The 15,264-nt window shown below is 36.9% G+C and overlaps 1 protein-coding gene across 2 annotated transcripts in view; it reads right to left on the reverse strand.

The window, feature by feature from the left end:
* LOC116159550 (serine/threonine-protein phosphatase 2A 56 kDa regulatory subunit epsilon isoform) overlaps positions 1–15,264 on the reverse strand; it is a 41,146-nt gene that overhangs the window by 7,150 nt on the left and 18,732 nt on the right. For both annotated transcript variants that reach the window (XM_031472556.1, XM_031472555.1), the window contains exons 3-4: positions 5,574–5,899; positions 5,127–5,520 (exon numbers count right to left, since the gene is read on the reverse strand). In XM_031472556.1, the coding sequence (XP_031328416.1) occupies positions 5,127–5,520; positions 5,574–5,899 (720 nt within the window). The remainder of the gene's footprint in view (positions 1–5,126; positions 5,521–5,573; positions 5,900–15,264) is intronic.

The raw sequence follows: 15,264 nt of genomic DNA on the forward strand, positions 1-15,264 counted from the left end.
ATTATATGCTTAGTAATAGCAGGTTGCTGGTGGTGGTCTTTATGAACAAACATATGAACGACATATGAACACTTCCACATTTAAATCCGATATGCTGGTCTAAACTTCGAGCAGATTTAGTCTGGGACTGGATCCGCTTTGGGAGATGTGTGGTGTAGATTCTCAGAAGATAACCACTGCACGATAAGTCAGTACCATCATACCCGAGCTGACCTCAACGACCGCATTGATACCTAACTGCACTTGAGTGTAGGTCTTGCTTCCACAGTGCCATTGGAATGTTCTTCCTTGCGTCTTTTGTTTTCTGTCTGTGCTGTTTGATGATTAGTACATTTCTGTTAATCTTATTTCTGGTGGGTAGCTTACTATTCTTTGGGGAACCTTTTAGTCTTAGAGCAGCGGCCTGATGGTGTCTTGCTCTCGCATTTCTTCTTCTGGGTGTTCACTGGTGTTTCCCCTGCTGAGTTCGTGACGAGGATTGTGATTCTCTAGTTCTTTCTGGATGAAATCCTTGAATCTTTCTTTAAATTCTGGAACCTTGACGAGTTTGGTGTTTCCATTCATTTCATTTCCGCAAAAATGTAATTTTGGATGCAACAACATGTTTTTGTTCACAGAGAATTTTAGTATTTATCATTGATTTTAGAATGTTATACGGGGTGGCAATTTTAAAACTTGCAGTCGGCCATATTTTCCAAACTAAAGAAGATATTGAAAATCGCGCAAAACCGTTTCGGGGGTATCGAGGGGGAACCAGATTGAGGTTATGAAATGACAACCCCCCGGCCCCCCCTCTTCAAAAATCCTAAATGGCAACCCCATACTTGTGACACATCGTTGGAAAGCTACTGAAAAATGCTTTCCAGTGGTACCAATAAAGTCAATATTCATTAAGACAATTTAACAAAAATTTAATAATTAACAAAAAAAAATAAAAATTAAGCCATGCCCATATGTTCAAGATTTGGTCGCTAAATTTGAAGAAACGGCATCTGTTATCAATAAAAAAAAAAGAAAGCAACCAAGATTGCTTAATGAAGCAGCTCAGGTTGAAGTTCTTGGCCAATTTGCCACATCCCTCAATGTCTAACATTTATTTTTTTTGTTAATTATTAAATTTTTGTTAAAATTGCCTTAATGAATATTGACTTTATTGCTACCACTGGAAAGCATTTTTCAGTAGCTTTCCAACGATGTGTCACAAGTATGGGGTTGCCATTTAGGATATTTGAAGAGGGGGGGCTAGTGGGTTAAAGGGGGTTGTCACTCATAACGCCATTCTGGTTTCCCCTCGATACCCCCGAAACGGTTTTGAGCGATGTTCAATATCTTCATTAGTTTGGAAAATATGGCCGACTGCAAGTTTTACAATTGACACCCTGTATAGTTTTTCCCTTATCAAAATCAAAATTTTCCCGCGTGTCCCTTAGTAAGTAAGCCAAAGTAAAGTGTTCATTTTTCGAGTGATAATTCCAAATCAGTCGTTGCAAATCGTCCCGAAATGAAAATTTTTTATATATAATATCAGTTTTAGGTCGTGGGCCAAAAGGTTTCAATTCAAAAGTATCCAGCCAGATAATTCGGTCAATGGTTTTTTCCGATACCTAGAATAGTACAAACCCCAAAATTAGACCAAAAGACCAAACCATAGTTCAACTCGCATCCCAAAAAAAACGTCACTAAGCCGGGCTAAGATTTCCGCTTTCCTTAGGTCTGACCTGTTTGCTTTATAATGCCTGCAGGCCTTTAAAATTTGCATTTTCGCATCTGAGTTTATAATTTTTGGCATATTTGCTTAATAGCGAGTTTGCGGATGTATATTTTACGTTATAAAACTTGTGGTTATAACTTATAACGTAAAAAAGCTTAAGAATTATACCGTATAAAGACACTTTTATACCTTATGTTTATAAATAACGTAAACCAATCAAATTCCAGCTGTTATAGTGCCTTCAACCTGTTTTAGGATAAGCTGATCGTTGAAGAAACATGCCTAACCCTGCACTGCCTAAGAAGAGCGGTAAATGACGTACTTTTTAGGTATTACCATCCGCAATGTGCTGGTCATATGTTTCAAACCTGTTGGGTAATTGCAAAGCTGAGTACAAATGTTGTAGGTATGTCATTTTTCTCAAATCGAAATAGGTAACTAACTAAAATGGAATGGAATCAAAATTAAACTTCTATATGGAATCAAGTTTTTTCCTTTCTGCAATTGCTCTTTCTAACAAAAGTATTTCATTTTCAGACAGCTTCGCCATTCTCACAACATAGAAAGTGTAAGGTTATGAAATCTTTAAAATCATAAACAACAATAAACTTATCCGCAAGCGTGTTTCTCTAAATTTCCCTTACGTTATATCATAAGAAAAATGGCCGTCTAACGTAACGGAAAATACGTGTAGGCAAACTCGCTAATTATAAATCACAATTGACTGATACGTATCCATGACGCCGATATACCAACATATTAGGTCTAGTGGCAAACAAAGTATGAAAGCACTGACAACATTGTATGTTTAACCTCAAATAGTGAAATTAGACACTCCTGATTCCGACAGGGATTTTTAATTTTATTAAACATAAAAACAAAATTCCATTGCCACCTACTTGCACAATAACTATTGAACGGAGTATACATTCATTTTTTATTTATCAGCAGCCTGATGTCAAATAAAAACTGCCAAAATTAATGATTGAATCATTAATTACCGACCAACATATATTCGTCAACCTTATAATTCAGGCCGACAAAGGTTAACATTGTTTAATATTTATGTTTCCTTAATATTTGCACATATAAAAAAGCTTTCAATAGTAATATACATAAGTCACGGTCACTTACTCATAAACTCTAAAATAATCATTAGTGCATATCTTTCAGACAGATATCAGCGATAAAAGAATATACCTCGGAAGCAAAGATAATGAAGTTAACAACTTTGAAATTGTTTTCAATAAAAGTCGATGTCAAAATACAAATATATATTGGGATCATAATAAATCTGATTAGTGGTCATCAAAAACCCATAATATCATATTGTCGCAAATAGATTGTTGTAATCATATAATTTACTGTATGGTACATACTTTTTTATAGATGACCTATAGTTGGTTATGTCATTTAGATTAATAAATGCATTACTGTAATAATTTATTTACAGTACATTATTCCATTCGAATATACAATCCGACGCCACTACGTAAAATGCGCAAGCGCCGTTTCCTCCTGCGTTTTGAAAAATACAGTTTTTAAATTTACTCACGCTCAAGGTACATAATAAACAAATATATACACAAAGGACATGAATAGGGTCTTCTTTCGACCTCCCATGAAAGAATTATGAATATTAATATTTCATATGCCTACTGAAATTGCGCTGCACACAATTCTTCTGTGGGAGGTCAAAACCAAACCTCCTTTGTGTACGGCTTTCTTTATTACGTACCGTGAACGTTGGTAATTTTAAAAATTCTATTTTTCAAATCACAGGGGGTAACTAAACACATGCTTAATTTTATATAAAATAATATATAGGGAGTTCCATTTAAAACAGGACTGATCAACATTTTTTAACGAACGTGCCAATCAGACGATTCAGATATGGAACATGGTTTTTGGGTATGCTTATCGAGAATACCATCGGAAAGTTTTTTTATAAAACCCTTCCAGTTACCAAATATTATGTGAATCTGAACTACTCCTTGAATAGAGCGAGATGACCCATCTGCAGTAGTGACAGCAGCATTTAAATTATACTTCTTAATAAGATGGCTACCTGGGCTTCCTAAAATATTTAAATTGGAACCAGTATCAATTAAAGCAGAAACTGTATCATCGTAAATTAATAGTGAAAGGTACAAGCAATTGTAATGCGGTAGGCGAAAGATGACATCAGATAATTGTGGATACGCTGTAAAGTGACTGAGAGAGTGAAAATCTTTCACCTTGGCCAACCACTGTTGCCATTCGACATTAGGGACTTTGTAAGTTAAGGAACCCACTTGATATTTTTAAGATTTTTGTGGGCGACAAGAAAACCTGGAGTTTACGGTAAGACTTTCGATAGGGCTGATTGTCGGCCTTTGTCCGTTTTTTTTTACAAGACCTACTTGGTAATATTAGGTTGACCACATGCATAACAAAAGAATTTTCGAGGGCTCACACAATTACAATCGACATTTTACCGCAATTCCAGCAAGTAAGCGCAGTTAATTGTAAGGAAGATTCAACCTTCACGCCTTTTGCACAAAATACTTAACTGTTCGATAGAAGATATATCCTGAATAGCTAGACGTTCAACAAAATAAGTTTGCAAGCTGAAAAGTATATTCTAGAGACGAGTTTCATCAGGACAAGAGCTTTCCAAATCTAATTAGGTTTAATAAGTCAAAAGAAGCCCAATTCTCGACCACTATTTCAAGCAGCTGGGGCCGTATATCGGCAATAACGCGACAAATGTTAACCTGCAAGTGGTCCAACATCCGTGGTTTAACAGCATATACTAACGACTTCACATATCTCCACATAAAATAATCCATAGATGTGATATCACAAGATGGCAAATGCCAATTTACAGGTCCACTACGCGAAATTATACGCTCATCGAACACTTCCTACAATGAATTGATTGTTTCACGCGCTGTGTGACATGGTGCGCCATCTTGTTGAAACCAAAACTCTTCCGCATTAATACCATTCAATTGTGGAACGAAAAAGTCAGTAATCATCAACCTATTGCGCTCTCCATTGACTTGAGAGTCTATTGATTCTTGGCGTCACGAGACAAGCACGCGCGGTGAAGGCGGGGGAGTCGATTGGTGACATGCGCAAACAGAACTCTTTCAATTTGGCAGGGATTTTAAAACTTGCCTGCGCGAGCCATTCGAAATTCGGGCATGAGGTTGAGCAGCACTGATTTAAAACAATCAACTTCCGATATAACCGAAGTACCACTAAATTAAGAATATTTAGACGGATTCCTCTTATTGACTTTAGTATACCATCAAATTATGGCAAATATTCATAGACAGATAGATAGCCGACATTCGTTGTGTGACACGCTGTTAGTTTGTATTGAATTAACAATAAAAATGAAATAGATAAATAAATCGAGAATACTAACTTGAAAATGAGGGCTCGATACACATCTAGATATTTGTCGAAACAGAGGTTCTTGAATTCGAGTAAATTGTGAAGGTTCTATAACGTCTAAGACTTCTTCGATTTCGCCCAGATACATAACTTCTTTTTGGCTACACGTTTTTGGCCAAAATTTGAGCAGGCCACGCACCACCGGCTCCGTGAGCGTGGGGTCCTTCTCCAAGAACTGCACCACGCAGTAGGCTAACTGTGCATGATACAGCGACAGGCACTTCACCTTGTGCAGGGGGATGAGCACTTTGACAAGGAACTGCTTATGTTCTGCTTTTAAAGGTAGTGCAAATCCATTAATAATGGATCCCAATATTTCTAGTAACTCGCCCACACCATTAAAATGTTCAGTCTCGTAAATAAACCTAAAAACAAAATCGGCTTAACAAAAACAATTGACATGGCGTCGTCAACGCACCTAAGAAATATATTATTAATCTGTTTGCGAATAAAAGCGCGTAGTCCGAGGAACTTGCCGTAAATACGATGAAGTACGGTTTTAAGGAAGTCCCGCTCCCTTGGGTCCTCGGAATCGAATAATTCTAATAGTTGCAATACGAATTTTTGATCGATGACACGTTTTCCAATCGTCGGTTGAAAATCGGAACTTTCGAGAAATCTTAGGAAAAATTCATATACTAGTTGTAGGTGCGGCCAGCTGGCTTCTAACGTAGGATCGTCTTCTTCGGGATCGAAGTCGGGATTTTCACTAGGTGGTAATGTGCGAAAAAGATTGGCCGATATCTGAAAAATAATTGTAAATGTAAATCAGTGTTAATTTACAATTTTTGCACAATATTTATGTCCATCAGGTTATGAGCCAGTGTGTTCAAAACAGTTAAAACAAAAAGGAAATTTGTTTGCAACAAAATGTGTCAGTGTTGAGCAGTTAATACTATTTTCATTGAAAAATGGGCTACAACAATGCCATCTGCAATTACAAGTCAAGTTATATCACCTTATTAATAAGTAAATATGGCCTACCGAGCTATACAGGGTGGTGACTTGCGTAACGCATCATAGTGATTTCAATGTAAAATTCATAACATGCGATTATTGGCTCCCCAAATTATTTTAGAGCAAAAATGTATGAAAGTTTTTTGTAGAAAAAATTTTTTCACGCCAATCAACCGTATTAGTTTTCAATTTTTGTGAATATAAAGACGAAAAATTGAAAAAATAAAACCCGCATCTTTTTCAATAATCTGTGATGTCTTGGAATTTTCTAAAACAAAAAGTTATCCAGTTATCAATTAGCAGCAGTTCGAAATTGATTTTATGATCGACTTGCAAGGCCGTAGCTAGGGAGGGGCCAGGGTGGGCATTGCCCACTCTGATAAGAAATGTTGCCCACTCTAGAAAAATTGGTTGGATCTTTAAAAAATAAGAAATTAAGTACCTAAATCGCTCAAAAAAAATTAAATTGTGTGTATTTATATTTAGTTATATTTATATCTAGAAAGTAAGGAGGTTGAGGAACGGAACATTCTTAAAGTTCTTTACAATCAACGTGATGCCTTTAAAGAATCTTACCAATTGTATGCAACTGTGGCTGTATTTGGCTGTAGCACAGCTATGTGTGAGTCTTCATTTTCGACCTTAACCCGAATAAATAGACCACAAAGGTACTCAATGTCCCATAGTCGAATGGCCAACCTAATATATTTAGCGTTTGAAAGCAAACGTGCAAATAATATAAACTTGGATGTGTTCTTAAACAAATTTAATAACAGAAAAAATAGAAAATTGCAATTATATTAGTGTTTTGTATATTATCTTATTCGTCATGTTATTAACCTTTTTTTGTCTTTTATATGTATTAATGTATATGTAAACGCATTGATTTTATTTTTGCATTTCAAATATACCTTCTTAGTTGTTTTTTTTTGTTAAGGGATTTTTATCGTCACCTGCTTTTAAATTATTAAATAATTTTGCCCCCTCTGAATTTTGAGTTGCCCCCTCTGAAATTAACGTCTAGCTACAGGCCTGTCGACTTGGTTACTGTCTTGCATTTAATGGTGACTTTTCCGAACATTTATTGTAAATTGTTATATTAGGCAACCGTTTATAGTAATTTGGTCTTTCTTTATGTTGAATTCGCTGATCTAAATATAATACTTTTTGATAGAATTTGATTTGTTTTATAGCAAACATTCCATGGCATGACGGATATTGGCGTAGTTTTTGTATTATACAATTCCATGGCATCCCAGATTATTGAAAAAGATAGGGGTTTTATTTTTCCAATTTTCCGTCTTTATTATGCAAAAAATTGAAAACTAATACGGTTGATTGACCGCAGCCTAACCACAGATTCTGCATCACAACTTTTTGGATTTAACAGTTATCATGTATTTTTTTAAATATCTAAAGCGTGTACACGGTGTGATGTGTTACGCATTGCAATGTAGCAAGAAACTGAGATTAAAACATACTCATTTCAAGATACTTGTATTTGCAAGTTCTCTTAACTTAATTGCCTTCCCTAAACCCACGTTTAGGACAGGGATTTATGTTACCATTGAATCAAACTGACAGTTAACTTCCATCAAAACAAATGCAATATGTATTGACAGTAGGTTATTTATCAGACAAGTTAAATTGAAAATTGCAACTTAATGTGATTAACTGATTATCTAGGTGATTACTATATCTTAACTACCTACAATAAATATTTAAATTACAGGTTTATTAAAGTATTGTTTAATAGTTGTTATTAATTTGCTCCACTCCTTAGAATTATATTTTTAAAGTCTCAATAAAAAAGGACAAATCTAATTATGTACTTACTACAAACAGCGTAGTGTGTCATGACTTTAACAGCAGATGTCTCCACTGGTGAATGAATTTCAATTGTTTCCGCATCGCATGGTAACGATGGTAATAACATAATTATGGAAAGGATAAAAAGCATGAATGAACCTCTGCGCAAAAAACCGCAGCTTTGACACAAAATGACGACGCTGTGCAATGTGCCAAAATACAAAACGGGGTACAAAAAAGTGTTAAACAAAATACTTCTGTTTTTAAAGTGCCGAAAGATGCGGAAATGCGTAAAAAGTGGATGCTTTCGAATCCGGAAAGTTGTTTTAAGGGTGTTTATTGAATGGGATAGAGGATTCCAGGCAAATTTTCTCCATTGAATGTACCTATCCAGAACGTACCCTAAACAATTATAATGAAAGAAACCTGATTTTGCCGTCGCCTCTAATTTCCGCCTACAACTAAGCCGCAAATTATTAGTATAAATGAAGTCTTCTGTAGTATCATTTCCAATGTGACATTATAACTATAATCGTTCTTTTTAATTAGTCAACAGTGAAATCATCTGCACTAACACTAACAGAATGCATACTTTACATACACTTAGGTATACCCGCTATACGCTATGACACCTAATCCTGACAACATACTTAGATCCATGCCCCACCTAGTAGCTGAGCGAGGGACTACCAGTTTGTCGACATGCAAGAGCCTCAAGGATTTCCAGACCTGTGTATACGACCATGGTATGTCTATTTTAGATATTTTCACGCAAAATCCAGTGGCGTAATTAAAAAATAAAAATTTTTAGTCTATCGTTTCTGAAATTTGACCCAAAGTTGGTATTTTTTAAATGCACACCCGGTCAAATCTCTGAAACGATGGGGCAAACATTTTTGTTAGTACGCCCCTGGATTCTATGTAAAAATATCTAACATAGGCAGTTTGTACCCTTTGCCTATCTTACATGAGTAGTAAGAGATGATAACGTCCCAAAAAGTCGAAACTTTTCGCTTTCACCCTGTATCTTAGAAACAAACATACCTAGACTGATTCAGTTTGTGATAATAAAAGTTTCATAAAAACGTGGCACAGGTTCGCGAAAACCTCAATCGAGCTACATTATGACTGCATTGAATGCAGTTTTCGACGGCATGGAGGAGGGGGCCATTTCCTCGGCTGGAATCCGCAGGGTGGCATTGTGGTCGAATTCCTCTTATTAGGCCCGAGGATAGTGCGTCTCTAAAAGTTCAGAGGCACGTCTTTAGGGTAACCAAGGTGATGGCTGTGTTATATGGGCTCCCGGATGCCACTACCACCATTTTGAAGCGCCTCCAGAGGCAAAATGCTGGTTTTAGGACAAGCCTATGAAGGCTGTTATTTCCCAGGGAGGAGTATGGTGTCACATTTGGTTGCATTTGGTGTTGAGGCATCTGATCACAAGCAGAAGCAGAACTTTCAGGCATCCGCGGGGGTCTCGCGCGTCACTTTCGTGACGAAAGCCCGGCTGCGCCAAGTAAGTGGGAGAGCTCCACCGGAGCAGCAGGACCCAGTGTCGTTCCGACGGAGGGGGCTCAATCCCGCGAATTCGACCTCGAAAAGGAGTCGGGATTATTACCGGCGAGAAAGATGAGCTTTTGGCTCGTGTGGTGGAGAAGCTGGTGTATGCATATGTAAGGAATGGGGTACTGGTTCTTAGACCAGTACATCCATTCCAACATGCTTACAGGACTGGTATGTTCATGGAGACGGCTTTATACAGCCCCTGCAAGCTGGAAAAGGGAATGTCTGCGGGGGTAGTGCTGAGAGCGTTTCTAGATATCGAAGGTGCGTTTAACAACACCACATTCGATTCAATTAGTGAGGCAAGCGACCAGAGAAAACAGAGTTCAAGAAATAGACCTTAACAAAAGTAGGCGAGTAAGTAGGTAAGTATATATTATAGTGTCTTCCAGATGGAGTGGGTATGCATGGGTAACTTTCTTATTATTAAAGATAGAGAATTGATTAAATACACAATGGCCCGTATGAATAAAAGTAAGCAAATGCTTATACTTACAAAATTCAAAGTAAATACTCGTAAGTGCTCCTTCGCACTGGGCGACTTAGCAGCGTTTCTAAGCAGAAGGACAGGATGCAGTGCAGCGCTGCTAAACCATGCTAAACAGACCAGTATGAAGGGGCAGTTACTAGTATTTACTTTGAATTTTTCAAGTATAAGCATTTGCTTACTTTTATTCATACGGGCCAATGTTTTGCGATTTTAGATGCTTATTTAAAATTTGCTTGAGAAAGTTCAAAATGTCAAATAGGTCGGACGTAATTTCAAAAAAACTAAAATTTGTCGTTTCCTTGAATGTCATATATCATCGAAAGTATACGGTACAAAACAAGTATAAATTGTACATAAGTCTTGTGCAGATAAAGCCCATTTTTTAAACCGAAATAGCTTAGCAAATAGTTGGTATCAGGTAGTAGCAAGTTATATTTATTGATGTTTACCTCCTTCCTAGATGATTAATGGCGAGGGAACACATAAAACACTTAAAGGCCGCTTGACATACATTCAAAGTCCTAGCTAATATAATATAAAATATATAATGCAAGAAGAATCAAATCCTTAGAGAAATTCTTCGAAATATTAATTTTTCAAATGTGTAGGTACTTTCCTCCATCATTTTCGAGACATTCACAATTCACACATCGCCAGGATGTGTCTTGTTTAGACCATCTTTCCGCCCTTTGAGAGTACGCTCCTCCATATTTGCACCAAAAGTTTTGACATCGCCAGCACCGTAGAAATTGGCACATGTAATATTTTATTTTTCATTTGCCTATTATATGTCAATTATATCTGTCATATGTGATATATGAAGCAGTCTATTACGCCCAAGGGCATAATGGATTGTCATCTCATTATGCCCTCAAACGGCCTGTCAAATTGATTGACGGAATTATATTATGTCATAAAAAAGATGCAACTTGATTCGTATGGAGCACTTTAATGTTGGGTAAACAATAATCATGATATTTATATATTGGAAATGCATTCTTTGGAATGATGAAAAATAAAATGATGTATGCACCTCAGGCATTACTCAATATTTAACCCTCGGGCGACTTACAATCCCTCGGGCCAGAGGCCCTCGGGCTCTGTCGCCCTCGGCATAAATATCGCCTTAATGCCCTTGATGCATAAATAACTATTATACTGTAAATTGTTCTTTATAAAAACAAGTTTTTAATAAGACACCTATGGAAATAGTAAACACAGGTAAGAAATAAATAAATAAAACACAAACACATAATATTTGCATTGCACCATATTGTTAACAACTACACCATAAACATTTTCGATAGGGTTTAAGTCTGGACTCATAGCGGGCCATCTTAAGACATTAATATTCTGGTCTTCAATCCAGTTCCTAACAACATGTGAAGTGCGGATAGGGGAATTATCATGCTGAAATATAAAATCCTCGTGAATGTGATGCACTGTAGGTAACATTATATTTTCCAAAAATTGACAAACAAGTCCAGTTAATCTTTCACCAATATCCCAATAGATTCCAGGTCCTTGGGAACTGATCCAAGCCCACATGTTTAACTCCAAAATAGCCGCATCTTTTTACTGCATGAACGTATCATTCAGTATATCGTGCATTTACAGGTCAATATACTCAACACGACCACTGTGGCACGATTGAAAAGCTTTCTCATCAGGAAAAATAACCATTAATAAACTCATTAGCAAAATTGAGTCTCTCTTGTTGATTTTGTTGAGTTTCCAGGAAAATTAGCCCCTTAGTTCTTTGGGATAAAGTTTACAAGGGCAAATTCTTTTATTCCACAGTGTCCCTCTTCTGACACCTCGTTTTCAAGATATTCACTTCGACTTAACCAATAGATATGTCTCGTAAAGATGCTTCGTTTTGCTTTTGTGAGTACTCTGCTCCAACAAACCGTTTTCGAGATATTCTTTAATAATATGAAAAATGCTACATGTTTCGAAATCACCATGTCATCTTCAGGCAACTAAAATACTAGGTTATTGCTTGAATTTAACCTAGTATTGTAGTTGCCTGAAGATGACATGGATACAATTCCCCTAAAAGTACATAGTTCAAAGCTGCAGAAATGGAGCGGAACGGACGGACGGACGGGCAGACGGACGTATATTCTATAAGGAGTAAGGAATAGGGTATATTCCGCGCGAGTGGACGGTTCCACGAGCGTTGAATACTTATTCCTTACAAGTCATAGACATAATTTTTTCTACTACTACGACAAATTGTTGCAAAATATATTGTAAAATTCTAACCAGGGTTAGCGGTAGACAATCGACATGTTAATAGGTCTGTCTGCAGTGGGTTGGTATAACAGATCCCTGTCATATTTGAGTGACGTTTGTCTAAATGACCACGCTCGATCCATACACTGCGCATGCGAAAGAAATGTCAAAGTTGCTTGATGAATTTAAAGAAGGTTTTCGCGTTGCATTTATATTTAGTAATCCAAAATGTACATCTACTTATTACTGGTTAAAGTACACATTCAGTAAATGTACGCTACAGGTACTTAAAATTCAAAACTAATTTGTGCTCGCTCAAGCGCAATTAAAATGTTGACAGTTTGCCATTTAGAAGGTCCTATAATAGATGTCGCGCTACATGCGCTCATTCCATCACAAGAGTTGGAATGAAATTATTCCACTTCAGTAGCTGGGAATAAGCGACATTCTGGTTACAAATAAAGCAAGTATGACGGGATTCTTAAGTAGTAGTAGAAAACATTTTTTAATTTTAAAAAAATGCCCTAAAAAGTTTTATGTCGAAGTTACTGTCTATGATACCTGATAACCTTATACATACTATAAAAATTAAAAGATAATACAGGAAACTTGCAGTCCAGTCTCGCACCACTACTCACAAGATGGCTGTCGCGGCGTTGTCGCCCATGCCATGGCAAGGTAAGCAAAAAGTAATTTGTAAAATTGTGAGTACGTTTACAGGGTAACTAACGCTCGAGTTGTAACTCCTAATTTTAGTAAAACCAGCGTCATATAAACTGGTTTTATAACTATACACCACTTGTGGCACAGGCGTGATGTTATTAAGCCGCTGGTTTTTATGCGTGTAAACTACGAAGTTTTATAAATCCCATTTGCTTGTGCTACCAACTGCGATTGCAGTTCAAGCGAGAAACATAACATGACGATACTTAATGCGTATATCTGATTGAATAATACTTAAAATAGTAAGTACCGCTAATAACTTCCAATGTTTAATGATTTGTTTTGATACAATTATTTTAGCTACACAAACACAGAAATTTACAACCTCAAATTCAAGCGCGTGAAGTCGAGAGCAGTAAAGTGAACGTTTGTTAAAAAGGTAACTAGATTTCTTAATATGCTAATTTCAAACGAATTCAACCGAATTTATAACTTCTATGGCCGTTTGCACCGACAAATTTAAGCGGAGCTTAGCTTAAGCGTAGCTTAAAATCCATGACAACGATTATTGAGACAATGATTGCCATGGATTTTAAGCTACGCTTAAGCTAAGCGCCGCTTAAATTTGTTGGTGCAAACGGTCACTAGTTGTGTAAACACTATACCCTCGACTATACCTAAAGTAGGAGTTGTCAGGATTTATAAAACCAGCGTTATCTTGCCGTGTAAACATAGTCACATAGTCTGTATCTAGTTACAAATTTTTGTAAGTAACTGTAACTGTAACTATATACAGGGTGATTCCTATAGTACCTGCCACCGTTTGGGAGCGTATAGGGGGTGCCTAGGGGAGTATTTTGATATAAGACACTTGGGGTCGGAAATCTAAAATAAGGGCGCCAGAACCAAATTTATCTTCTGGAATTTCACGCCTGTATGTAGGCAACCCAACCGACCGACTTTTCGCGCGGAGCGATGCAGAGCGGGTTAGCGCGAGGAAGCGACATGGGAGGGAAGGAGGGAAAACGACAGCCAAAAGCAATAACGTTTACAAGTGTTCAACGTGGCCACCGTTGTTCTCAATGCACTTCCTACATCTAGCCAACTATTATTATACTATTGGCATAGTGTTTATTCACTTGATACGCGTCGTTGCAGACGGGATTTCGTGGGTTTAAACAAAATTCTGATCAAGTGTCAGCCACACATCGCCGCCTGAGATCGCTCCGTGTGCACCGCCGACCGGTTGGGTTGCCTACCTACAGGCGCGAAATTCCAAAAGGTAAATTTGGCTCTGGCACCCTTATTTTAGATTTCCGACCCCAAGTGTCCTATATCAAAATACTCCCCTACGCACCACCTACACGCTCCCAAACGGTGGCAGGTACTATAGGAATCACCCTGTATGTAGATAGTGTAAACGTAAACTATGTAACTGGTACAACACTTGAATGATATGCTTAATTTAGAATTGATGTCAAAAAAATTCAAGATGGCTTTCTTTTAAGGAACATTTAACCAGTTCTTAGAGTGAAATAAGCTCGATATTTGATTTTTAGATTATTTAATAGTATATTTTATCCAAGATTTTATCTCTTTTCAACAACGTATGATAACGTGAGATTGGGAATAAGATATAGTTAGGTAACATTTTTTTAAAATGTATAATCAAGTGGGTAAACAATAGGTTATCAGTTTGTTATAATCTGTCAAAAAGTTAATTGAAAAATATGGCACAATATTCAATTACTGAGAGCCACGATGTTTTGCACATTCATCCAGTGCTACAAAAATCTCAGCGTGCTGCTGAAACTTATTTAACTAATTTACTGGAAAAAAGACAACCATATATCAAAACATTTAGAAGGCCGCAGTATGGATGTTTAAAAAAACTCATCAATATTGGGGAAAACCGATTGGTAGCTCATAATGGTAATGGCTAATCCAAGTACTTCAACTAGAAAAATAGAAGAAAAGCAGAGGCTGGTGTCTCCAAAACAAGAGCATCACGAATTTTAAAAAGACACAAGGTTTGTCCAAAATATTTCTCAAACTTTGCGCCTGGGAGCACCACATTTTCTAGGTTGTTTATCCGTAAGAATATTGAAAATAACTGCTTTCCCATAGTCGAGTATGAGGTCGAGTATTATGGACAGATGAGACTGCCGAGTGTTTAATAGATATCACAAACACTACTCATCACAGGAAAATCCACATGTGTACCTGATTTCACGCCAAAATCAAGTAAGATTCGGAATTAATGGATTTTATGGCATAATGAGGAGTCATTTAAGTGGCACAACTCACAAAGTGTGGTTGATTATTTAATTCATGGATTTGGCAATAGTGTTTGTTGTTGCCACTAATGCTGATGTTTGATAACTAGCTA

The sequence above is a fragment of the Photinus pyralis genome, unplaced genomic scaffold, assembly GCF_008802855.1.
Source record: "Photinus pyralis isolate 1611_PpyrPB1 unplaced genomic scaffold, Ppyr1.3 Ppyr1.4_LG1, whole genome shotgun sequence".
NCBI classification, from domain to species: domain Eukaryota; kingdom Metazoa; phylum Arthropoda; class Insecta; order Coleoptera; family Lampyridae; genus Photinus; species Photinus pyralis.